This window comes from Pituophis catenifer, unplaced genomic scaffold (genome assembly GCF_029215685.1).
Source record: "Pituophis catenifer annectens isolate HBS135680 unplaced genomic scaffold, rPitCat1.0.hap2 SCAF_2, whole genome shotgun sequence".
Taxonomy (NCBI): domain Eukaryota; kingdom Metazoa; phylum Chordata; class Lepidosauria; order Squamata; family Colubridae; genus Pituophis; species Pituophis catenifer.
Window position 1 is genome coordinate 98,329,664 of NW_027256882.1, and position 26,609 is coordinate 98,356,272.

General features: G+C 37.4%; 1 protein-coding gene across 2 annotated transcripts; it reads right to left on the minus strand.

The window, feature by feature from the left end:
• Window positions 1-105: 105 nt before the first annotated feature.
• CANX (calnexin) lies at window positions 106-25,151 on the minus strand. 2 transcript variants are annotated; one of them, XM_070937241.1, is made up of 16 exons: window positions 25,056-25,138; window positions 20,526-20,581; window positions 19,505-19,705; window positions 18,791-18,864; window positions 17,620-17,678; window positions 16,749-16,890; window positions 15,279-15,360; window positions 14,644-14,836; window positions 13,443-13,632; window positions 9,897-10,010; window positions 8,762-8,918; window positions 7,047-7,262; window positions 6,042-6,161; window positions 5,785-5,932; window positions 5,366-5,484; window positions 106-2,829 (listed from the first exon to the last, which is right to left on the minus strand). In XM_070937241.1, the coding sequence occupies exons 3-16, from the start codon at window positions 19,700-19,702 to the stop codon at window positions 2,776-2,778; spliced, it is 1,866 nt and encodes a 621-aa protein (XP_070793342.1). In that variant the 5' UTR covers window positions 19,703-19,705; window positions 20,526-20,581; window positions 25,056-25,138; the 3' UTR covers window positions 106-2,775. The 2 variants fall into 2 exon arrangements, with proteins under 2 accessions (XP_070793342.1, XP_070793341.1); XM_070937240.1 differs by lacking the exon at window positions 20,526-20,581 and having other exon boundaries at window positions 25,056-25,151.
• Between the last annotated feature and the right edge of the window lie 1,458 nt (window positions 25,152-26,609).

Sequence of the window (26,609 nt, forward strand, 5' to 3'; positions counted from 1 at the left end):
TCACAACATAGTAATAGTTCTGAAGGAAGATCTATCAACTCTTCTATCAACTCTTTAGATTATGAAAGCCAATCCCCCAAAATATTGCAGACTAGACAGTAGAAAAATAGTGATCTATGTTTCTTTATTGATCAAGTAAGCTTACATTTGTTTATAACTTAACCAATATATTTATATGCATACTGCATCTTCAGATTTTTACAACAGTCAGGACTTAAGTCACAATCTTGTTTACCAACACTTGAACCCTGCGTCAAACAATACTGGCATTTAGAAAATTATAATAGAGAAGGCAAAGAGGTGCGAAGAAATGTATTCTTAGCACCATATTTAGTGTCACAGGAGAGCTGGGCCACATTATGGAGATCTAGGATAACCTTTGTCATTTATGGTTAATCATGTTCTGCTCTCCTGTCAACCATAACATCCCCATATGAAATGGGGTAAGTATCCTAAGACAGAACACACATTTAGTTAAGATCTTTATCTTTTTAAAGCATCTATATCTTCATATGTTGCATATGAACTGTGACTGATTTGAAATGGCTACAATGCACTTTCTTTTTCAAACAGAAGTAGTCAAATATATTATTCATTCTAAAATTCTTTAGAACATTTCCTAAAAGTCTGTTATAAGTCTATTTCTTTCCAACCAAGAGTTCAACTATGTCAGTGTAAAAATATTTCCTGCATCGGAATGGTTTTCCATAGTTTTTTAAAATCATCCATTAAGTTACCAATTCAGCACCCCAAATTACTTGGAAATTACAAATGACTTTTTATATTAATTTTTTGCTTTATTATTCTTAAATAGCAGATGACAATCTTCTCCCAGTACTAAGTAGTCTTAATAAGGCTTCAGAGGTTACACTGGGCATTTAAAAAAGTACATTTCACTAACATGAAAAAAGGCTAAAACATGCAAACAGAGGAGTATTCTGAAGAGGTCTTGAGTTCAGATTCATTCTTCCCAATATCCTGGAGAAAGGAATATATGTTTCACAAAAAGTGAAGACGATGATCAAAAAACATTAACCCAAGCACATTAAAATTAGTACTAGTATTAAATAGCCACTGCAAGTCAATGATGTAGAAAAAAATAGAAGAAACTAGGGGGAATAATTTCATTTAAACATACTGACTAGACAACAGAAACTATGGAAGCAAGCCACTGACTGTATTAAATTGAATCTACCAGTGGAATGGATGCCAAGTTTATAAAGCTCTCTGGAGGACACAAGGAGAAAAATAAAAACTCTCGCACAACTATTATAGATGTGCAAGGAATGATGCTGGAATGCAAGCCAAAGGCTGCAAGCACTGTAGCTTCAAATGAGGATAATTCTGCTGTTTTGGAAAGATAACAGAACTGAGGGTTCTGCAAAATAATCTGCAAGACAGCTGTTAGTCTTGTTTTGAAAAAGCTATGTATATAATTATATCTGAACAAAAGTATAAAATCTTAGTTACTCTGAAAAATTCTTACCCACCAAGTAGAAACTGGGAGTGTTTTAATTCAGTGCCATATATTTAAATAAAGAACAACAGGTGGCAAAATATTTCTTTTTCGCTTTCCTCCATCATGCACTTCAATATAATATAGAGGATTATGCTTTTCTTAAGTAAACACTCTGTATTCTACATAAGATTTCTGAATAGCTAGATACTCAATGCAACATATTTTTTAAAAATTTATTCATCTGGAACCCCCTAGATTCACAACATTTTGATACATGAAGAGCACTGAGATTCAAAATGTTACATATGCCAAGTTTTCACATGCTTATTCCTCAGCCACAAATACTGACATTTGCTTTCAGCACAAATAAAACTTGAAAGATCAGCTTGCCTGTGCCTTTTATCCTGTGCATAAATGTACATAAGATGGCAACAATAGGAAGGTTAGCAACACTGTCCTGTTTCAACGTTTGGACCCAGAAATAAGTAGTGTTACCTTCTGAGAATAAGAAACACAATTTTAACAGTGAGCTAAACAAGTGTACTCTCTAGCAGGAAAGCTGCATCTGAAAAAACTGTACAGGAGAAGCAACAGCTGGAACAGAAGGAAATGTTTAAAAAAACTGGGGGAGGGGGGACACCACAAAAACTGAAAGCAAATTCCAAATTGAGAAAAAGTTCAAAATCTAAATGAACAAGACAATCCAGTCTCACTAAAATCTGCTCCTAAATTCAGACTAGTGCAAACACTGTTTTAACTGAGCTGTATCTATGACCAATCTGAGTATTTCATGGCCACAGGCTTTTCATCAATAAGAAAGTTTGAGCACTTGAAGATTGCTTCAAATGGATTTTAACTTTATCCTACATTTAACATGATCATACTATGAGAAATAAGAGTTGTATAAGAATTTCCATCTTTGTAAGAAAGAAAAGACTTATAAAAACTTTACATCTGGCATTTGTCTTTAAGGTTTGCTCTTCACTTCCATTGATAGATTAATACATTAATTTAAGCCAAAAGTTTTGAGACTGGTAATTCTATCATCTATTTAAAAACAAAATAAAAATGTTAGTTTTTGTAACATTCCAGAAATTCATAGCCGGCTTGTGTTAAACGCATTCTTTTTCTACAGGAATATTATTTAGAAACACAATTGCAAATATTTGACTGCTAAACACTTTTCACTGCAGAGTATTTGACAGGAACCTATGGATGGTGAATTTTGAAGATTTTTGATTTTCAGCAAAAGGTATCCATGGTCCTCTCCCAAAACCATATCAGAAAAAATCATCAGATTAAGTTTTTAGGATATTTCATTCTCTTCTTGGTTTTCTATTTCTGGGAGATCTATTCACAGTTTCTTCCTCCTGCAAACATAAAACAACATATAAATAATCTAGCTACATTCAGATATTTAGCTTTAAAAGTAATAAGTAGATATTTTCAAAGGTAATTTATTGAGATCTCAAGAGTAATGTACATCAGTATATGTTGTTTGTTTTAACAATTGTTAGCAGTGCTGAACAGAGACAAGCTACTTCTTAAAACCCTAAGCCTGACTTTTAAGATATCAATCATATTGAACTATTATCCTACATGCTTATTTCTTTCAATATTAAAACAATAAAAATGTTTCAACTCTAACATACATATTAGGGTAACAGAAAAATCAAGTTCAGGGTTATTTTTGTAAATGGCATTACAAAACCTTAAGATTTAATATTTTTAACATTTGACATTAGCATCAACAATGTATACTTCAAAAAATATCAAATACGCTCATATGGGAATGAACTCTGTGAATATATCAGATTGCACTTGATAGCGTTCAATGTTAGAATAATCTTCTAATAATTTGTACAGTTATATGTAACTTCATTTAGAAATATTACTAACTGGAAAAAGTTGCTATAAATAAAATTTTGTGAAGATTAGTAGGAAGTTAAAAGTGTAGGAAAGGTAACAAAGTTGAATTACTATCTTGATTTGCTACAACTTCATGTAATGAGCTCATAAAAAGTTGTACAGGCTAGGGCTTAACCAATGGGTGGTTCAGTGGATAGGAAGTTCACTTAGGGTAGAGCCCGGTGTGTGATTATTAATGGGGTACTGTCTGAACAGAAACCAATCACACATACTGTGCCACAAGGTTTAGTTCTAGATTCTATTCTGTTCAACATGTTTGTAAGTTATAAGGACTGAAGGATTGCTTGGTAAATTTGTTTTTTTGCTGATGACACAAATTTGTGTAATAGAGTTGATGTTCTTGGAAGTATTCATAACATGGAAAATGATTTGGCACTGCTGGAAAATTGGTCAAATATGTGGAAACTCTAGTTCAATGTTTCTAAATATAAAATCATGAACTTGGAGAAAAAGAATCCTCTGGCAGAGTATAGTATTGGGGTACAGTGTTAGAACAGCAGAAGAAAAGCATTTAGATTTACTCATAGCAGATGTCTGCAAAATGAGTAAACAATGTGGCCAGATAACTGTGAAGGCAAACAAAATTCTTGGATGCATTGTTAGACGATCACCGGCATGAAGAAGGAGGCCCTAATCCCACTATATAAGGCTTTAGTCAGTCCCCATTTGGAATATTGTGTCCAGTTCTGGAAACCTAACTTACAAAAAAGTAGAAGATTGAACAAGTCCAGAGATGGACAACAAAAATGGTGCAAAGTCTGAGGGACAAAACATTATCAAGACAGATTGCAGGAACTTAATATGTACAGCTTGAAGGACAGAAAGGAAAGGGGAGATGATTGAAACATTTAAATATATTAAGGGCATGAATAAGATTTAGGATTTTCAATACTAAGCAAAAATCAAGAACATGGAGGCATAATCTCAAACTGACAGGAGGGAAGTTCAAAAATGTTAGAAAATATTACTACACAGAAAGTGTAGTGGAAACTTGTAACTAACTTCCAGAGGAGGTAGTGGGTCAATCTTTAATAACTGATTTTAAACATGTCTGAGATAAACATAGGTCTATCATTCAACAAAAATAAAAATAATAAAAAACAATAAATAATAAATTAAAAAGAAAAACAAATGAACAATCCAAAAATCAAAGGGCAGACTCAATGCACCACTGGGTCTTTTTCTGCTGTCTGTTTTCTATGTTTCTATATTTTCTTTTAGAATTATCAACTTTAGAACAGAGAAAACATTCAATCCTTGATTATCTGCAAATTATAGAAACTAGTAAAGTAAGTAAATAAGTAAGTAAGTAAGCAAGCCAGCTAGCCAGCCGGTCAATGTCATCTTGTTAAGACCCAAGGAGACCTGCCTTCTCTGCTGCACTTGCTCTTTGAAGAATATCCTCTCACCACTTGAGTTCCCAATTTGGGTCTTCCTGCAGGCATTGGCAAAGGTTTTATTGGATAAAACCATCCAATAATATGAATTTGCATTTTACACACAGCATGGGTGGGTGGGGGGGGCGCATGTGGGGACGGTTGGTGTATGTGCTGCATTCTTTCATATTTTTCTCTTTGCAATGGTTTGTTCTTAATTCTTTATAAGCCACTCAGAATCATTTGACAAACAAGCAGCCTAAACTCAAATATTTTTTAAAAAAATAATGGCTTCATTGGCTTTCAGAATTTTGTAAAATTGGACACCTGTCAGTTGAGTATATGGATAATGCATATATGGACTCAAACCCTGCAGCTGCACACAGTGTTGGGAAAAAAAATAACAAATGCTAATCTGCCTTAACAAATTTGTATCCCAACATGTGATGTTAGTACATAAATATTTACTGTTTCATTATAAAGTTGTGGTTATAGATTTAGGAGGCAATGTACTGTAAACTAGGCTTATTAAATATACTAACGGCCTAATAGCTTGTATTAATATTTGTCTCATACAAAGTTTATGTAATTAAATACTTGCCTCTGTAATGTCTCTGCTTTCTTCTTCCTCTTCCATCTCTACCTCTTCTTCTTCTTCCTCTTCTGCTTCCTCCTCTTGGCTCACATTTTCTGTATTTCCATCATTCCTCTCCTTCTCTTCTAAAGAAAGTATCACAAGGGTATTAATATTTTTTACAACAAAAGTGTCAGTTTTGCAGACCTCAATGCAACAGACAAAATTCCTGATGTGTTAATATAATTTTATGTCATTTATGTGAATTTGGGTAGTAACTATACCATGGATGATATAACAGATAACTGGGAATAATCAACACCTTCGAGCTTTCGCTGTACTGCAATATTCATCTTCCCTTTCTCAGAAATCGAGAGGTTTTTTGAAGATGGGGAATTTTCCAGAACGCTTTTAGTCATTTCCAAGCTTGGGACACTTTTATTTACCAGGCTTTTTTTCATTTGATTCTTCCTCTTCCTCCTCCTCCTCCTCCTCCTCTTCTTCTTTTTCTTTCTCCTCCACCTTCTCTTCTTCATTTACATCTGGTTGAGGAGCATCTGTCTTTTTGTACTCTGCAGCACTAGGTTGTTTTGTCTGAAATAAGATGTTGAAAGGGTTTTCAAGTTCAGTTCTTCTAAAATGGTCTGTTTTCTTTCTCAGTTTATCAAACAAAATGTTTAAAATCAACTACATCCATACACACCTTTCCAGAGCAACAGAAAAGAACAACGAGAAAAACCGGCAGAGCCACTGTCAAGATATATACTATCCAAAGCCAGGGACGTTCTTCAGCAGCAGCCATCATTTGGGTCACAACACCAGGCTAGAAGATAAATTTAAATCTAAATATATGCATATCCATTTGGTATAGTAAACAATATAGTTGCCAGAGAGATATAAGTCCATTGAATTATTAACACATACCTACTACAACTTTTATAGCATGGTACTCAAAGTTACATAGTTACTTTAAGTCATATAAATTAATATATTTATAGAACCCTCACCCTATTTATGCAGCTTTAAAGTGTATTAAATATTTAAGATGATTGGTAATTTCTAAATCTAATCACTAACATTTCCAAATATTAATTACTGCAACAGTTTCCGCACTGTTGTAACTAATATATTCTATGAGAGCAATCTTAAGGGTTTTTCAAGAAGATTAAGCATGCATATTTGAGAGTTATCTCACCATTTAGTGTTTCTTGAAAATACCTAATGGAAAGAATGCTAGAGCATGCTGACTGAAAAACTCAGGTCTGAAGATCTGTAAAGCTATTGCTAGCGATGGTTTTTCACAGCCAGTTGAATCAATTGGCCAATAGTCTAGCAGCTTTCACCTGATAGGATTCAGCTTTCTTCTGCCTTAAGTTTAAAGAAAATACTTTTGATCCTAAGATCTGGTATTAAACTAGTACTTTATCTAAGGCTACAAATCTTTAAAAAATGCCAAAGTTACTTAACCTAGCCATTAAAAAATAATGAAAAATGAAAATGAGTTAGCACACTCCAACTAACAACACTCGAACATTATGAAAAAACTGAATAAAGCTGTGCTTCTATTGGCCACAAAGAGAAGTTTTGTTTCTCTTTTCTCAAAGAGAAAAATACAAATCAATCTGTTTAATAGAAAAGAAAAAATAAGAATTTCTGAATTCCGTTTTATGCTGCACTATTAGAAAAAAATTAAACTTTTCTTTCTCACCTCAGCAGCACCATCAGCTGCTTTCTTCAGGCCCCATCCATCATTACCCCAATCATCTGCTACTGCTCGCTCAGTACAGATAATGAAATTATCAAAGAATATATCTGAAGTCATAGACCACAATTCAAGTCCCACAGCATTAAAGGGGGTCATTTTGAATGGCTGTAAGTCTTCAAAGAAGTCAGGGTTTGGAATCTTCCTTGGCTTCCAGATGCCCTAAATAATGCACAGACATCACTGAATCAATTCTGTAAGTTTTAATTACTCAGACATTTTAATTAATACTTCAAAAATTCCTAAACTGAATAGATTAATAGAAATCTTAATATCCAATTAAAATGTTATGAAGAAAGCTGTAAAAACACTGTGGTGATATTTGGGGAGACATTGCCTGAGCAGACATTGACAAAATATAAATCATAGTCTACTGCCATATAAGGCAGCTTCTATAGAGGCACTTAAATTATTCTCTGTAGCATCACAATCTTGTGGCACTTTATAGACTATTAATTACAATTCATTGAGAAGTTACCTGGATTTTAATGGAGACAACAGCTTTATTTTATATTTTGTATGGGAATGTATTATACAAACACAAACAGAAACTAAGATAGTAAGAGAACAGGGGAAGGGAAAGAAAGGAAAAAGAATGCAAGGTAAAAGGGGAGGGGAAGCAGTGATTTCTAACTTTTTTCAATGCAGTAAAATTTAAAATAGTCTGAAAATTTTCCCTTGCATATTTAGTAAGTACTAGGAATTTCTACCACAACAAATTAATCTAATCAACAAAACTCAGAAACAAAGTTTTATTTTTTTTTCTCTTTTGGATATAAAGTCCAGAAGCAGTTTTCAAGTAGAAAGAAAACTGGATAGATTCCTTTCTTTAATTATTTAAGTAGTTTGTTTTGCCATCTCCCATCGCTTTTTCCACCCATTCTTCCCTTAGGAGACAATGGCTTCATTTTAGTTTATATTTTTGTTTTATTCCACCTTTATTATTTTTTAAGTCACTGCAGTGAACATACCCAATACATTTTTCTGCTACTTTTCTCACAACAACAAACCTGTGAAGTTAGTTGGGCTGAGAGAGCTTTCATGCCTAAGGGTGGACTAGAACTCAGTCTCCTGGTTTCTAGCCTAGTGAATAATCTCACCATTGGTACACTGATTGTGTTGTCACCTAGTTGCTTGTAAACAAATGTTACTTTTTATGCGTACATTCAACAACAGAATGGTCCCTGATTATATTTGTTCCATTCACTTCCCTATGGCCTCGCACCTTCCAAACCACATGAATAAACATACTAACATCTGAGAGCAGAATTTCACACACTGGATGAAGTAGTCTTGTAAATTTATGCTGTAGCAACTTTTAAGATGCCACAAGACTATTTCTGCTTTTTCATGTAAAATTTTCTGAAGGGACGAACTGGGACTGTTACGGAGGGCTGAATCAAGAGGGCTGCAATTGCGGCCCGTGGCACCACTGCAGGCCAGGTATGGATAGCCAAAGGGCTGGATGTGGCCTGTGGACTATACAATGCCCAGGGCTGATGTAGAGGTAAATTCACAAGCTTACTCTCTATAAATAATCATCCACCTGTATAAAAGTGTTATAATTTAGTTCTGCATAATGACCTGACAATATACCTAGTTTAACATTGAAATAATACCTAAAGAAACATTCCTTGACAGAGATTTTTAAAATAATATACCTGATAGTTGGGGTTGTCAATCATAGTAGGCTTCCATTTGCCTTTATAGTTTGGATTGTCAATTGTGGGTCGTTGCCAGGTACCACAGCCAGGAGCAGATTCACATTTGGGATTTGCAATCTGGGGTGCCTCCCACTCTCCATCCATATCTTCATCCCTAAAACATGAATCTCTGCTTTAGGATTTTCTCTTTCTCATAAATGCAGAGTATGTGCATGGGAGAGACACTATCAATAGCAATTAAAGTTATAGTGATAAATCCAACATAAAAATACAATATAAATTACTGTGTTGAAATGTTATAATTTTATTTAGGTTAGCATAAAATACATCATCATTGAAAAATTATCATGTAAAATAATTTACTAGTATTATACGGATTGCTTCCATTTACTGACACATAATCAGAGAGAAACTTTGTGCTATAATATACAGTTGAAATTCAATTTATATTGGCCTATGCTATGAGAAAGTATTTGCCCTTTTCAGTCTTCTGTATCTTTGCTACTATTACCAGAACCTCATGGGTCCTATTGAAATAGAGAAAATTTGTGTTAACAAGTAACACTAAACTTAGGTGCTTGCTTGATTTATTTCACAAACTAAATCATCCATCATATGATATTTGAGTATGATAAAATAGTTGTCTCCTGCTTGAGCAGAGGGTTGGACTAAAAAGCCTCCAAGGTCCCTTCTAACTCTGTTACTCTGTATCTAGTAACTGTTTGCAATCAGCTTTAACTGCAACAACTGCAACACAACTCTTCCAGTAATTGGTGATCAGTCACTCAACTTTGCTATGTACTAGTTTTGATCATTTGTCCTGGTAAATTGCTCCAACATGGAAGCATTTGAGAGCACAAGCTAGCACAAACTATTCATTTCAAGTTATGCTACAAAATTTCTGGCATTTGTGGACTTCGATTTGGCCATTTCAAAACGTTACATCTGTTACTCTTCAATGTTCTTATAAACTTGTGTGGACATGTAGTCGCCATTTGTTTAGTGACCGTTCAAAGTTACAACAGCACTAAAAAAAGACTTATGACTGGTCCTCACAATTATGATCACTGCACGTGTATAGTTAGGACCATGCCCTAAAGCTAAATATATTGTGAGACCAATATTAACTTACCAATCCTCTGGTTTTTCTGCATCAGGATCAGCTACATATTCTGGCTCATCATCCAACCAACCTTCTGGCTTCACAGCATCTTCATCTGGAATTTTAGCAGGAGCATCCTCATCCCTATAAAAAATTAAATAATCAAAATTATGTTATTTTATTTACAATATAACATGGTTTAAAACCAAAATGCTAGCTTTTTCAAATATTAGTTGTTCTAACTAAATTAGTCCTCATTTACTGACCATTTGTTCAGTAACAGTTTGAAGTTATAATATGCTGAAAATTAATCTGACGGCCATTTACAATCATGTACAATCTTCCAAGTGTCCCTTAGTCATGTGATTATTAGTCAGTACATGCTGTCCTATACCTGCCTGGTTTTTTTTAGCCCTTGCAGAAAAGAGATTGGAGGAACGAATTGGAAGAGTAAGCTATTTGCTTTTCCACACACTGGAAGCAATGCAAATGCACCACCAGCATGAAAAGACCGATTACAGAAATCACTTGCTTCAACCATGAACCTTGCAGAGCAATGATTGGAGAGGGATCATGAATGTATTTTAAGCTGTTTGCATAGCATGTTTGCTGCATTGCTTTTGATGTTGGTAAGCAAGCACTCCTGCATTCCAAAGAGTGGGAAAATGATCAGGAGGCACATAAGAGGCAGCAGAGAACACACTAGGCCCGTGATGGCGAACCTATGGCACGCATGCCACAGGTGGCACACAGAGTCGTATCTGTGGGCACGCGAGCATTGCCCTAGTTCAGCTCCAGCAAGCATGATTTTCTGCCCTTCTGGCCCTCCAGAAGTCAGGAATCGGGCTGTTCCCAGCCTCCGGAGGGCCTCCAGGGAGGTGGGGAAGGCAGTTTTCGCCCTCCCCAGGCTCCTAGAAAGCCTCTGGAGCTGGAGAGGGTGAAAAACAGGCCTACCGGGCCCACTGTACCATCATGTGCCAAAAGCGGGGGGAGCGCCGGGGGGTCACACGCACATGTGCGGGCTGCATTGAATTATGGGTGTGGGCACGGACACATGCAAACCCCCCGTGCTGCCCCCACTTTTGGCATGCGACGACAAAAAGGTTAGCCATCACTGCATTAGGCAAACAGCCAGTGCAGTGATGGCTAACCTTCCTCTTAGGGTATTAGCAATAGCAATTGGAATTGTTAACTTTAACCTCTGTGGCTAAATGATGTAGTCGTAAACCACAATGTCATGACATTATTTAGTGACAGCAATCCTGGCACTCCCTGTTGCCATTGTTAAACAAGGACCTTCTAATTTCCAGCAAGCCAGGTTCCAACAGGCCAAGCCAAGGGGAAGCCAACAGGAACTTGCAAGCCCCTTACAAATTGCTTACAAGTCAGACAGTAAGTGACTGCTGTTAGGTGGGGGAATATGCATGAGAATGTGCAGGTGGATGTCAAAGTATGGCATGACATGGCACAGCTAGCCGGGGGAGTATGAACATGTGATTATGTGATTATGTGGTAAAGTGGAATAGCTTCTGCCAAACGCGCAGATGATTCTCAAGGTCCAATGAGAGCACAGCAGGGGTGGATGCTGTTAGGTGGGAAAGGTGACTGAGTGACTGATACATCTCCTTGCACAAGTACTGGAGTGGGTGTTTCCAGGTATAGGACTGGCTGTTGAGGAACAGAAGAGTGTAGTGGGGTTGACTGTTACCAGATGGGGAAGAGTGTGTGAGTGAGTGATGCAAAAAGATTGGAGGTGGCTGCTGCATGGTGGGGGAACGTGTGCAAATGGCTGCGGAGACATGGATGGAGCATGTTCATGGGAGAGTGTGTATGCAAGTGACCACCTCAAATTGATGGGTATTGTGGGTGCCATAGCCACAATACCCATCTTGGAGGGAAAAAGCTATCAGAATACAAGCAATTTACAGGAATGACAGATTTATGAGAAACTATGTTTGCTAAAGAGAAAAGCCAGAATAGTGTGCTGACGATATCCCAGTTGTACACCCTAACTCTGCCAAGAGCTGTACAGTTACTTTAGCAAGTGTTTGCAATTCAACAGTGATAAAAAATAACTGCAACCAATCCTCACGTGTACAAACCTTCACAGGACTGTAAAGCAAAGGAAAGCTGAAGTACGATCATAAGAACAATTGCAGTTTCACCTAGCAACTGCTTTATTTACTGAATTGCTAGTTCTATTTGTGGTTTCAACGGGTACCTGTACAAGTGATGATGTACAAGGACTTAAAGGTGCTTGCGGACTGGATGTACGTGAATAGATGTGTCTCAACTCTAGCAAGACTGAATGTCACTGTGTTTTGGTGCTGTTTCTGGAGCCATTTCAGTGATAGCGCTCCCTCAAAATAGAGCTGGTGTGCAATCTGGGGGTCTTCCTGAACCCATAACTACTGTTCAAGGAGTATATTAGAGCAATGGCTAGGACAGCCTTTGCACTGATCCATCTCACATGCAACTTGTGCTCAGGATCAGCAGGCTCTGCTTATAGTCATTCATGCCTTAGACACTTCCTGTCTGGATTATTGCAATATTTATATAGGACTGTCCTTTAGAAGACTCAGAAGCTTCAACTGGTTCAAAATGCAGCAGCACAGACAGTTCAGGATGCACTGAGGTTTGGCAAAGTAGTATCTCTACTGTGCAAGCCGCACTAGCTTCCAATAGATTTCCAGGTGAACTTCAAAGGGCTGGTTATCACTTCTAAGTCCCTACATGACATGGGACCTTATTTCCAATTATTTCTGTGATCCCACCATACTAGGAAAAGTGGTTACGTTCCAGATTCCCTCAGTGAAACACTATCATCTTGCAGCAACAAGACAACATGCCTTCTTTGTTGCAGCTCCTCTGTGGAACAGGCTCTTCCTGGAGATTGGATGGCCCTGACATTGTTGACCTTCTTGAAAGCTGTAAAAGCCTAGAGCCTCATATAAGTCTATGATTGAAAATAACTACGTCTCAGGTACCTTAGTTTTTGTATTCCATTTGTACAATGTTTGTTTACATTTGTATTTGTTTTTATCACTGTCTTATAACCTGTCCACAGTTGCTTCCAATTAGTAGCCATATAAAGTTAAATAAAAAAATGCAAAGAGTTACTTAATTGATAGATGAAACTCCCTAGCTTCAACACTCAGTATTTTTACTCCCTTTACCTTCACTACAGCAAGGACTGCAAGGCAATATATATAAGAACATTTCTGAAAAATTCTCAGCTTGCTTGTTTGCTAATGCCCTTAACAAAGGGAAACACAACAGTGCTGATTTACAAAATTCATGAAAAAATGTAAAATCACAACCGTAATATTCTCATCCTACAAAAGCCTTTCCCAGATTGCAGGATAAAACTGGGCTCAGTGCATCTCACTAATGAAGCTATTAAGCAAGTCCATCAATTAGTACACAGTGGAATTGCCTCCAATTCCATAATATAATTTATACCAAAGAAGGCTATTATAGAAGAGATAGGATTATGCTACAAAAAAAATGAACTCCAGACTCACCTTCTTTCATCCTTTTATAATAAAAATCAAAGGGTTTTCAACAACTACTTACCAATCATCTGGTTTAACAGCATCTGGATCTGGAATCTTAGCTCTCTCGTCCCAATCTTCTGGCTTCTGATCATTTGGGTCTTCTATCTCACGTGGAGGATTCACAGGAGGGGTCATATCAGATAGTAGATTCCCAGTGTTTACAACAGTTTGATCAATCAAAACTTCAAAACTGTTGTCTGGATTCAATACTATGATAAAAATCCAGAAATATAAAGATAAAATGAGTTCAAAAAAAACAGTCATTATCTTTTGGTCTACTGTCTTCCTATTTATACAGCATTGTGAAGGGATCTTGTGAATGGAATGCAGCATTAAAAAAATACTTCACCCAAATTCAAGCAAGAAATAATATTTTGGTTTCCTAGACTACTCAAAAATTTCATGGAAATCATATATAGTCAGTCCTTGACTTACAACCATTTTTTTAGTGATTGTTAGAAGTTAAAATTGAGTTGTGACCAGTTTTCACATTTATGACCATTGCAACATCCCCATGGTGGCATGATCAAAGTTTGGGCACTTGGAAACTGGCATTTATTTATGGCAGCTGCACTGTCCCTGGGTCATGCAATCACCATTTTAACTTTCCCAGCCAGTTTCCAACAAGCAAAGTCAATGTGGGAAGCCAAAAGATTCACTTAATAATTGCAGTGGTTTGCTTAACAACTGGCAAAAAGGTCATAAAATGGTTTGCTTAACAACTCTGGCAAAACTCACTTAACAACTGCCTTGTTTAGCAACGGAAATATTGGGCTTAACTGTGATTGTAAGTCGAGAACCACCTATAATCTATTAGAATCCCCAGTTCTCCTTATCAAAGAATCATGAGAATGTAAAGAAGTTATTCTCTACAATATAGTCCATATGTTAGGCCCACTGATAAACCAGAGCAGGAAATCAACTCTCCATGAAGGCAAAAACTAGCTTTATCGAGATGAGCCATAACAGAATTGTTTAAGTCTGACTGTGCTATACTTCTTATACGCCCATGAATCGGAGAGGTCTCTGCCTGAGTTTCTCAGTCATTAAAATTGTTTCATTCCTTTTTTCATAGGCAACATTTTTGCATATTTTCATCAAGGTCACCTTCCTTATTCACTCACTATACCATAGTTGAAAATGCTCCTCCTCTCTTGCCTTCAATAATTAGTATGTTATAATTTCACCCACAAAAGTATCTAAATATGTGTCTGCTTTACCCAGCGTATAAAGATGCGTCTTCTTATCAGTAAAAAAATTCTTTAAATCTGCTTCAGGACGTTTGGCATGTTTTTCCTCATATTGGCCAGTCTTTGGATTCTTGTGGCGGAAAATGAAGTGTAACTTGTAATCTTCACCACACTTGTCTGGACCAAACATGATTGTGTATGGAGTCTTATCATGGAATTGGTCCTATGAAAGATATAGATAGGAAAACCTTCAAAATATAAATTAACTTTTAACAAAGCTTTCATTTTACACTTTACTGCACACCTAGATTATATTTAATTGAGCCTACCAACCACCTCTAAGATAACAGTTTTAAATCAATTGTGGGGGGGGGGCAGAACTCTTTGTTAGGATCCCTTTTTTAATGCAAAATAAGCCACAAGTGCCCAAATCAAAAAAGAATGCTATTCCAACTAATGAGCAATAGTTTTCATTTCTTAGCAGTTTTCATAAAAATTGCATATATAACCTGAATGTAATTGAAATAATAGGATTTATGATAAACAGTGCTTAGTGTTCAGAAAACTGACATGCAATCATTTTAAAGTAATAAGATGATTTGCAAGAGTGTAAACCAAACAAATAAACATTAAGATCTCAAAATGAGAAGATTAACAATACTCACCAAGTTTAAATCATTTGATTTGGTAAGCAGTTTCACATATGCACCACCACATTCAATTCCATTTTGGAAGCTGACTTCATACCTAAGTTTGCAATATAAGAGGTTACAGTCATTTAAAAAAAAATCCTATTGGAAATGATTTCACACGCCACTACATTAACATTTGACTAACAAAGCTTACATTTTCGTTTGCTTTCTTCCCTCCTCTCAATTCCTTCCTAGGGAATTACATTTACTTATTTCCTTACACATACACCCCCCCCCCCCTCCAATTTCCAATTCTATCATATAAAATAATGGTATAATATGCATATACAAACAATGAGATACTAAATTTATTTCTTATTTATTTTTTAAATTTTTTAAATCCCGCCTTTATTATTTTTATAAATAACTCAAGGTGGTGAACAAACCTAACACTATTCCTCCTTCTATTTTCCCCACAATAGCTCTGTGAGGCAAGTTGGGTTGAGAATGACTGGCCCAAAGTCACCCTCTTGGTTTTCATGTCTAAGGTGGGACTGGAACTCAAAGTCTCCTGGTTTCTAGCCTGGTGCCTTAACCACTAGACCGGGTGTCGGCAACCTGCGGCTCCAGAGCAGTATGTGGCTCTTTCAGCCCACTGCTGCGGCTCTCGACACCATTGCTGTTGCCACCTCCATGGCCTGTCTGCTGCTCTTGCAGTGCCTTGCGTAGCACAGTGAAATTTAGTACGCTTCACAATGGGGGAGACAGGGTCCACTCCTTCTGAGCCCATTACGACGTGGAGCCACACCGCGACCCTGCCCCACTTGCCCCTGGCAACACCAGTGGCGACAGCTTGTTCTCGCCTCCAGGATGTCAGTTGCTTTTCCTGAAGGACCGGCAGGCTGCCGGTGTTATGATGCCCCCTCTCCGCCGACTAGGTGATCCGTCGGCATGCTGCTCATAGGCTGGTCGGCCTGCAGATGTCAAATTCCCACCACTCAGCACCAGTTCAGGGGTTCCTTCCCTCCCCCCCAGGTATGGCAAAGCCATGTGAGGTTTGACAGAGGTCAGGCCAGTGTCTCACGCACACCCAAGACCAGGTGTAGCAAGAAGTGGTTGGGGAAGGGTCAGGCGGGGCCGGGCATGGCAAATAATTTAACAACTATTCTCCGCCTAATGACCGGCTGGATAGGCATGGCGTGTGTGTGTGTGTGTGTGTGTGTGTGTGTGTGTGTGTGTGTGTGTGTGTGAGTGATGTGACTGGGTGGGAGTGAGTGATGTTGAGTTGGCCACGCCTACCCAGTCATACTGATTGTTAAATTATTGGCTCCCAATGTTTTATTTTCTGTGGGAAAGGGTCCAAATGGCCCTTTGAGTGTTTACGGTTACAGACCCCTGCATTAGACCAAAGTGGCTCTAAATTACATTGTGAGCCCTTATCTATTGTTTATGCATTGGTACAGTATTGCTGGTTCAGTGAAAAAGACAGCAAAACATACTTACTGTACAATGAGAGGCTTGGTGTCAAAGATAAAAGGCTTATTAAGTTTGGCAGAAATTGCATGATGTTTGGCCCGTGAAATCAACACAAGTCCTTTATCCCCAGGAAGTTTAGTATCCTTCATTTCCTGTACTTCCCATTTGCCTATAGAAACAAGACAGAAATAACACAACTTTGCTCTTTTGTTTCTGTAACAAATATGATGGATATGTCAAACACAACATTTTTCAAACTCTTCACAGTTATCATGTGCTTGCACTAAATGCTCCTCCCTCTTTTTTCCTTCAGAAATTTATCAGCAATACCTTTTGCAGACAGTAGTTTTTTCTTCGATAAAATTATGGTTTTTATATTGTTAGAAGCTACTGAATATCGATACATTTATGTGAGAACTAGGCATAATTATCTGTTCATAACTGCTTTTTGCAAAGTAACATTATGATTTTGTTAGAATTATTAATCTGGATACTTGTGAAAAATTATGCTTGTATTCTACTTTCATGGAATCATTTTTTCTAAGACTGCAATAACCATCACTTTTAGTATAATTTTATATAAAGTGTAGGACAAGAATTTTTCCTCTTACTAGGGGAAAAAAACCTACCTCAAAAAAAGTACATAAACAAATACTTTGGGAATTGGCCAAATTGGCCAAACAAATTTTCTAATAAACATCTAGACTAAGTTTATATGCTCTAACGGAACTCTGATTTAGCTTATATTAAGGAAATAAATTTGTATCTGGGCTGCACAGATTGCAAATTGAGCCTTATATAACTGAATAATCCTCTCTAATACTCTTTCTGTATTGCACCTGTATTGCAACATATTGCAATAAAACTTCCTATATAAAGAATAAGATGTCATACAAACCATCATATTTGGCAATCTCATCATCCGTATCATCCTTCTTGGCTTTAGACAGAAACCACCTGAAATGTTTTTTAAAAGTTTACATGAAGGTATTGTAGAACAAGGAGAATTTATTTTTCAATTTTATATAGCTACCCATTGCACAATTTTGATTTTGGATGGTACACAATAAAACAATTAAGAACAAATCTAAAAAAATTAAAATCAACTTAAATAATAAGAAAGATTGTGGGAGAATGGATCAATGTATTAAAACAAAATACAATCACCTTGCACCTTTTCCAAGCCTGCTAGAAAAAAAAAGGTTTTGAGAGATTTCCAGAAGGCAGATGTTATGACAGAAAAGGCTACACTCTGATCCCACACCATTGCAATTGATACATTTCAAAACATAGTAAATGTGTACTGCCAAACTTCTCAACTCAAATTACTTAAGAGAGACTATAATCTCCTATAATTAAAAAAAAAATAATTTACCAGATTATTTATGCATATAATATGTCAAAGTTTGGTAGGCATGCATAACAGCCATTTTCATTTTAGTATCTGGACTGGAATGTTATCTCTGGAAAGTCACTCTTAACTAAGACATTAGTGAACAAGTCATTTCTTCATAAATGTTTAAATGTGTTTTTCTTCTTTCTATATCAGGGATGTCAAATTCAATTTCATTGAGGGTCGCATCAGGGCTGTGGTTGACCTCGGGAGGCCGTGGCTTACTGGGTGGGCATGGCCAGCTTGACGCCACGCATTAGGCATGGCCAACTGGGTGGGCATCGCCAGCTTGATGCCACTCCCCTGGTGTGCTGGCATGTTTCCTCTTTGCACTGGGTAGACTGGCCGAAGCCACACTGGCCCGATGTTTCCTCTTCGCATTGGGTAAACCGGGGTGAAGCAACGTGGGCTGGCTCCTTACATTTTCCAGGACAGCCCTGCAGACCAGATCCAACCACACTGCGGGCCGGATCCCGCAAGCCTTGTGTTTGTCACCCCTGTTCTATATGATCCATTTTTTTCAACTGTTATCAGATGTACTCTGTATTAGGTATTTTAGTTGCACTGATTTCATTTCCTTGATTTATGAATTGATTCATAAAAATTTTTTAAAACATATTTTAATTCAAGCTTTCCTCATGTATATCTACTAGTACTTGTTTAGATGAATGCTTACCCTTCTAAAGTTCCTTTATCAAAGTTTTCGGCAAAATAAACTTCTCCTGTTGGTACTGGGGCCGTATAAGTTACCTGAAGACAGAAATTCAATATTAGATGATATTCTGAATAATTTTTTTACTACCGTGTGTTTATAATCAAGTGCAATATAAAAAGTTATAGTTATATGTTAAAACTCCTAATCATTCAACTTCCAAGTTAAGATCAGAATTACCAGAATACCTGTGTAATAAAATATAGTCTTGGGATTTACACATCAGGTAAAGTTATGTTTGATGAGAGGTTTTCTAAAAAGCAAAAACCAAGCTACAGTATGGATGGATTATACACACACACACACACACACACACACACACCATACTTCAGTCTTTAAATGTATGATTCAGAAGGTGATTTCTCCTAAATTTTGAATGATAATGGAACACTGATATTCCTTTGGTTTGAAAATAGGCATTAGAGATCTTTTTAAGAATAGATGCTATAATGCAAACTCACATAAGAATTTGTACAACATCCTGTGAGAGCACCCAATGTTGTGTGATTTGATTGCATGGGAAATCCTCAAATTATGCATGCTGTTTCCTAATCCTTCATGAAATCTTATATAAAATACTAAAAAATGCAAGCTTAATTCTAATTTTACAAGACAAAAGCTGGGTTTTCTTTTTGTAGCTTTTGCTGATTCTTTAACTGGAAAAATATTTAATCAAACCTTAGGTAATGGAGGCGCACTGGTTTCATGCTTTAATTCTTCTACTTCTTCAGCATCATTATCCAAGTCATCTTCTATATCTATTACATCTTCACCATCATGATCGTGATCATGATCGTGATCATCACCGTCATGTGCCAGGAGACTGGATGTTCCAGCTATTAGCAATAAAGCAAATAGCAAGCACTTTCGCTTCATGGTCTATGGCAAAGAGAGAAGAGTGTTAAATTTATCAATAAAATGCAGTTTAACTGCCAAGACTATGACCTTTTGCTTGTCTTATTTAATCCTGCATCTCTATAGCTGTCTGGTTTGGTTCTGCAATCCAACAAGAGAGACACAGACTTCAGAGGATAATTAGAACTGCAGAAAAAACAATTACTACCAACCTGCCTTCCATTGAGGACCTGTATACTGGACGAATCAAAAAGAGGGCTGTGAAAATATTTACAGACCCCTCCCCTCACATCCTGGACATAAACTGTTTCAATTCGTACTCTCAAAATGATGCTATAAAGCACTGCACACCAGAACAATTAGACACAAGAACAGTTTTTTCCCGAACGCCATCACTCTGCTAAACAAATAATTCCCTCAGCACTGTCAAACTATTCACATTAGGCTGCATTACTATTGCTATTGGTCTTATCATCGTTCCTGTTGCCCTTCTCCTCCCACTTGTGACCGCATGACTGTAACTCGTTGCTTGTATCCTTGCAATTTATATTGATATTGTTTCCAAGTATGATTTGATTGCTTATTGTACCGTAAGACTAGGTGTTATGGTACAATAACTAGGTGTTGTGCCTTGTGATTCTTGACGAGTGTATCTTGTCTTTTTATGTACACTGAGAGCATATGCACCAAAGACAAATTCCTTGTGTGTCTAATCACACTTGGCCAATAAAGAATTCTATTCTATTCTATTCTAAACCCAACCTTTACAAATACAAGGCATGCACCATGGCTGGGTACAATAAATTGCTTTAATGTTGATTATTATAACAAAGAATTTACACACCAAATTAGGTGTGATGCAGATATTTCATCTTGTATTGTCCATGGTATCCATTCTTTCTAGACAAGGATTAATAATAACATTTGAATATAAGAAAAATAGGAAACTTTAAAATAAATGTTAATACATTTATTAAAAAGAGGTTACATTACTGTAATATTTAATTTTGGACTTTGAGTAAATGAGATCTGATTTTTACATGAGTTACAGTTTTATAAAACATATCAAATACTGGGAACACACATGAGAGGACATGGCTTTCAAACTTCCATGGATGTTTTCCTAAGACACTAGGTTAACAATTATTGGAAAGAGATATTTATAGCATTCAATCTTTTCAGAAAATTCTACCTTATCTTAAATTTGTTTAAGGAAAGTAACATAATTTAGGGGAACAACTAGATATGAAGAATTGAAAATATACAGCCACAGATGTTATACATTACTCAATTGCCTACTATACTTTAAATCATAATATAATTTATGTACAAACATTACTGGGTTCAGGAAAGTTACCAATTATATCATACAAATAGAAGTTCCTGCAATATGTCCAACAATGTCATCTTTTCTGTCAAAATTTTAAATTTTATGGTAACTGAAAACTGTGATTATTTACTCATTTTTTTCACTTTTATTCTAATTTTTTTAAATGAATAAAAATTTTAAAGGTGCTTAGTTTTACATTGTTATTGCCATTTTTCTCTTCTAAACTATTTATCTTCTTCCTTTAGCGATCCAACTATACAAACCATTTTTAAAAAAATACGTAATAAATGCTCCTTTTAGCAACTTGTAAATAGAATTTTACCAAGCAGCTAAGTATTTTTTTCAAATTATCACCTAATTATCCGTGTTAAATGTTAAAAGATCAAAGCTACTGAAAAGATCACAAAAACTGCCTATTTTGAGAATACTTACAGAAATATTATGCACATTTTTAATGTTTGGAGTAATGTTGTGTTATGGATAGTGTGAGTAAACAGGAGAGTAGAAACTACTTTGGCATGACTGAAGAACAGTAAGAACTCTTGTTGAAATTGAGTTCATGACTATCTTTCACATACAGGTAGTCCCTTAGGTTATGAACATTTGTTCAATGAGTGTTCAAGTGATGATGGCACTGAATGAGTGTAGCTTATGACCGCTCCTCAAAGTTCCAGCCATCTCAGAGCCCTGTAGTCATGTGATTGGGGTACTTAGCAAATAAATCACACAACAGTAGTCGCATCCCCTGGTCCCATGATTGTCATTTGAGACCTTCCCTCCTGACTTACCACAAACTAATTCAATGGAGACATCAGACGGGAAGGTTACAAATCACTCCTGAAGTAGCCACGTAAGACATCCCAGGGACCTTGTATTCCATAGCAAACACTGCCCGCAGTCGGTAGCATGCACCCACTTGTAGCAACCTCTGCCCTGAGGAGGGCTCTGCTATGGCCCTCCTGCGTTCCATAGCACCCACCAGCACTCTACAGCACTCACTCATGGTAAAAGACTGCAGCACCCACACACACCCTGGACTCCATGCCTGGGACTCCAGCCTCTTTCCGCTTAATGATCCACGCAGTCCAATGGTTACAATGGTAACTGGGACTGCTATCGCTAAACAATGCAATCATGTAATGTTATGTTTTACAACTGCATCACTTAGCGACAGATTGCTGTTCCAGCTGTTCTTGTAATCTGAGAACTAACTGTAAATTGCAATACTAGAAATTTACACTAAGGGGTAAAAATGAGGATTTTTTTTTTTAAATAAAAGATTATATTGTTGTATCAGCATATTTAAATAATTAAACATTTTCCACTTTTAAGATCACATTTGTTATTGAAATCCAGAAGGTAAACAATTAAAGTGAAATGAGGTTTGATGAGGGTCCCTTGGCATTTATCTTTAGCACAGCTATGCTGCATTTTGGACTAGAAAACTAAATGATGCCTTAATTTGTGCAGAGATTTGAACATAATGCCTATGTGAAACTCTTTAATAACAGTCCATCTTTGTCCTGTTACTCCAAGTCTTAATTTAAGCAGCTGAAAAGAAATACATTCAAGTAGACCATATCTTCAGAAGCAGTTTTGTGCCTTCCAACTTGAAGTGTTGCACAGTCCTATTATTTAGCTACCAGTACATTCAAACTACTACTCAAACAAATGAGCAAGTTACCAAATATCACCTAATAGGGCCCGTGGAAATCATTTAAAAAAATGCTTTGTAGAGCCGCCTAGAACAGCTGATCAGCGCTACACCAAACCCCCTTCTCCCCCCCTTACAATATTCACTCTATAAGTTGCACAGACATTTTTGCCCACTTTTGGGGGGGAAAGAGTGCGTCTTATAGTCTGAAAAATACGGTATACAAGTATGGCATTTTTACCTAGTCTAGGGGCCAAACACCTGCTAGAACACACATTTGTCTGTATTCAAAATATTTGTCGAATAAGGCAAGTACTTGTGTTTTAAATATTTGACTGACATATATATGCATCACGATAGCCTGCTTTTTTGTTAAAATCATTTATTCATGTAATAAAATTAAAAATTACATTAAATCACAATGAAACATGAACAAAAAAAATTTCAACATGAACAGGAACGCCTTTATGCTATTCTGTAATTTTGGAACACAATACCCAGTACAGTAGTTACAAAATCTTTTGCCAAATTAAAAAACTGTCAATCACATTTAAGACAACACATAGATATTTCATATATACTGAATTGTCATTTCCAATTCAGTATCATTCCATTAAGAACTAGAATACTGTTTTGAAAACATTATTGCTTTTGTTGAGAATGGTATAGAATTGCTTAGTCCACTATGAACAATATGACTTCTTCTGCAGTCTGTTTTATGGTCATTTGGGAATTATTCCTTAATATTGTGCCACTTAATACACTTGTATTTTTATTTCTGTAGGAGTTTTTATAGCACTCAAACATCACTTTTGATGTAAAAAAGGCATTTATAACTTAGACACAAGGAAAATGACAAATGTAATTATGGAAGGCTATATGCCTGACTTGCAGATTTTAAATAAACTGCTACTTTCAAATACAAAGAGGTATTTCCTCATTCTTGTGACCATTATCCTTTTGAAGTTCAAGGTTTGTTAGCTCATTACACCACCTATATCCTGCACTCACAAGTTAACCTTCGACCTGCAGAATCATTCTCACACACAAAAATTAGATTTCTTCATGCTCAAACTGTGATTACATTAGCTCATTTTTTAATTAGACCATTTTTTAATTAGTCCAACTCCGTTTAGCTTTTCAAAATTGTAAAATCAATTCAAATTGAGCAGATGCCCTTATCCTTCTATCTTATCATATTGGTTTTTCAATTCATAGTAGGATAGACTCGATCAATTTTTCTCTCCCTAGCGCCATCTAGATTCCGTGGAACACAGATCCAAAATTTAATTTACCCATATTGTATGAAAATTATGTATTTGTCATTAAGTCCTAACTGGCAAAAGGCCAATTCATCTCAAATAGGAATAAAATACCTTTTTCTTTCCACTTTTCTCAGGGCTGCACAGGCAGAGAACCCACTTTTGATGCAGCTACTGATATCAGTACTAATGCCACATTATACGATTTTCACAATAACCACAATAAAAGATCCCACGAAAATACAACATCCGTTTTCCGCTTCATTCACTCAAATGCTCCCGTCCACTGCGCATCCCTTACTGAAGGGGCCCTGGGCCAAATTCACTCATTCTCCTTTTCACCTCATGACAGAGCAAACTTCTTCCGTATAAAGTCACGCGTATTTTCAGACTCCCAACGGCTCTGGAGGGCTTTTTTAATTATTTTTTTTTTCACACGAGGGAATGTTACCTACACTTCACGGCTATGCGTGTCCGGATCTTCTCCCTACTTTAGGGTTCCCTTCTCTGCCCAACCCGCTTCACGGGGTCCTTCGCCCTGCAGCGACACCTCCTCGCCCTTAACGGCGGCTATTCGTAACACACCCGCGACTGCAAATGCTAAGTCATTTACACGCATGTGGTCCTCTCCACCAGCAGTCACACCGGCCCCACAGGCCCGAGGGCTAAAGAGCCGGCCTCGGGCACCTTCCACCCAACTCCTCCTGAGCGCCGCACCCACAAACCCTCCAGTTCCTTCTGGGGTCGAGCGAAAAAAAGGAAGAGAAAAAGAAAAAGAAAAAAAGAGAAGCGACGGGGATGACTCTCCTCATTCAATTCCTCCGCTTAGGCCTCACGGGGGCAAAGGCGGCAATTGTCTGCCGCCTTTAGGCCCTCGCCACCGTTCTCAGACCCTCTAAGTCTCGGAATCCCTCCAGGAGTTCTCGATTCGCCGCCTTCGGGCTCTTTTTCCACCCGTCGCCCTCCCTCAGCCAAGACGCCCGCCTTGGCCGCTGCAAGTCCCAGCCCCCCCCTCCCCCATATCCCCCCCTCTCCCCCCGCACACGACAAAGAAGCAGCAGGAGCCCAAGGCTCTGTGGGGAGGACTCCCCTCCGGCTCCTGACAGAGACGGGCGAGCCCCAACTCACCTTACTCGCGCTCCCACCGGGCAAAGAACTCCAGGCGGCCCGAGTGCCTTTTATCACGTGGTCGCTTCCAGAGCGCTGCCGCCGCTACCCACTCGCCTCTTCTCTCCCTAGCACAAACCCCGCCTCTAACGCTAAGAGACTCCTTACCCCATTGATTCAGAGGGGCACGGAAGCTCCGCCCATAGGATCGCTCTTGGACTCCATTGGTCAGCCCGCGCTGTCACTTAACTTCGGTCTATCCTGAAGCGACGTCCCCACGACGCTACCTTCGTGGAGCGCTTCCATTGGAGGGTTATGAGAGAGGAAGTGGCCCCGGATTGGCAGTCGGTTAGATAAGGGGATGTTTGAATGAAGAGTTCCGATTCATTATTAAAGTGACATGAAACTCCTTAGACGGTTAGTTTTAGTTTCAACCCGCAAGCGGAGTCCTTCTTTATTATTTCATCTACTGTATAACTTTACCCCCTGCAGTTAGACATTACTTAGACAGGCTCGCATTAAATATTTTTGACACAGTATGACGGGAAAAAAAAAGAAGGAAATGATTAGCAGCCAAATGGATGACTCAGTTACAGCGATGAAGGGGTACTTGTGGTCACTCCAATAAGAGTACCAAAATCATCACCATCACAGTTAGACATATACTTAGAAAACGATTTTAAAATGAACAGCTTTCAATGTTCTTTTAGAAAACATGGAACTCTTCACAGAAGAGGGCAGAATAGTCTTGTTATGTAGTTTTACATTTTATTTATTTATGAGATGTAAGCCCAGAGCCTGTGACTGGATGCTTACATGCAACAAAAAGAAAAATACAGTAAAAACAAAAATATTGCTATATTATCAAGAAGTCTGGAAAAAATAATAATCACTTTTTTTAAAAAAAAAAAAAAGAAAGAAAATTGGCAAGGAACCCTTCTCCCACTCTAACCCAGGGCCTGGGGATAAGGAGACCTGGAGTATGCCCAACTCTCTCAATTCATATTGATTGAGTAGAAACAATGGGTGATAGGTAGTCCCTTAGATAATCAGGATTTATGCCACAAAGAACTTCATATGTAATAATCAGCAGCTTCAATTGCATCTGGATGCTGTGGCTGGGCCATAATTGGTCCTGGTGCCGCTTTTCAGTGGTTTTCAAAGGCAATCCCACATAGAATATATTGCAATTGTTCAATTAGAAGGTGACCAAAGCATAGGTGACTTTATTAAGGGTCTCCTGGTCTAGATATGAATACAAATAGTGCCTTAGATGAATTTGGTTTTAGTCATGCTCTTTCAGTATGACATAGCTATATGAGAGGTGTTCCAATTCTCATGGGTAATAAGGAATTAGCAGACTCATAAATTGTAGTACAGTCCACAGCTGTGAGCTCCTTAGAGGCTTTCCTGAGATAATTTAATTTATATCTGTAGACTGATGGTGTTTTCCATTATTTCAGTCTAATGCAGTATGTTGCAATTCCTTATGAGGAAAGTTGCTTTTTGATATAGACTGAAAAAGCTGCCTATATCTTTAAGGATATTTCTCAACCCTTCAGAAATGGTTTTGCA

What these genes read in the sequence shown, in the direction of transcription:
- CANX (XM_070937240.1), bottom strand. Translation starts at nt 19,702, where the DNA reads ATGAAGCGAAAGTGCTTGCTATTTGCTTTATTGCTAATAGCTGGAACA. An exon ending in GCTGTTAAACCAGATGATTG is followed by an intron (nt 10,011 to 13,442) that starts GTAAGTAGTTGT and finishes AATTTTTTATAG; the next exon opens with GGATGAGGATGCTCCTGCTA. An exon ending in GCAGAAAAACCAGAGGATTG is followed by an intron (nt 8,919 to 9,896) that starts GTAAGTTAATAT and finishes TTCATGTTTTAG; the next exon opens with GGATGAAGATATGGATGGAG.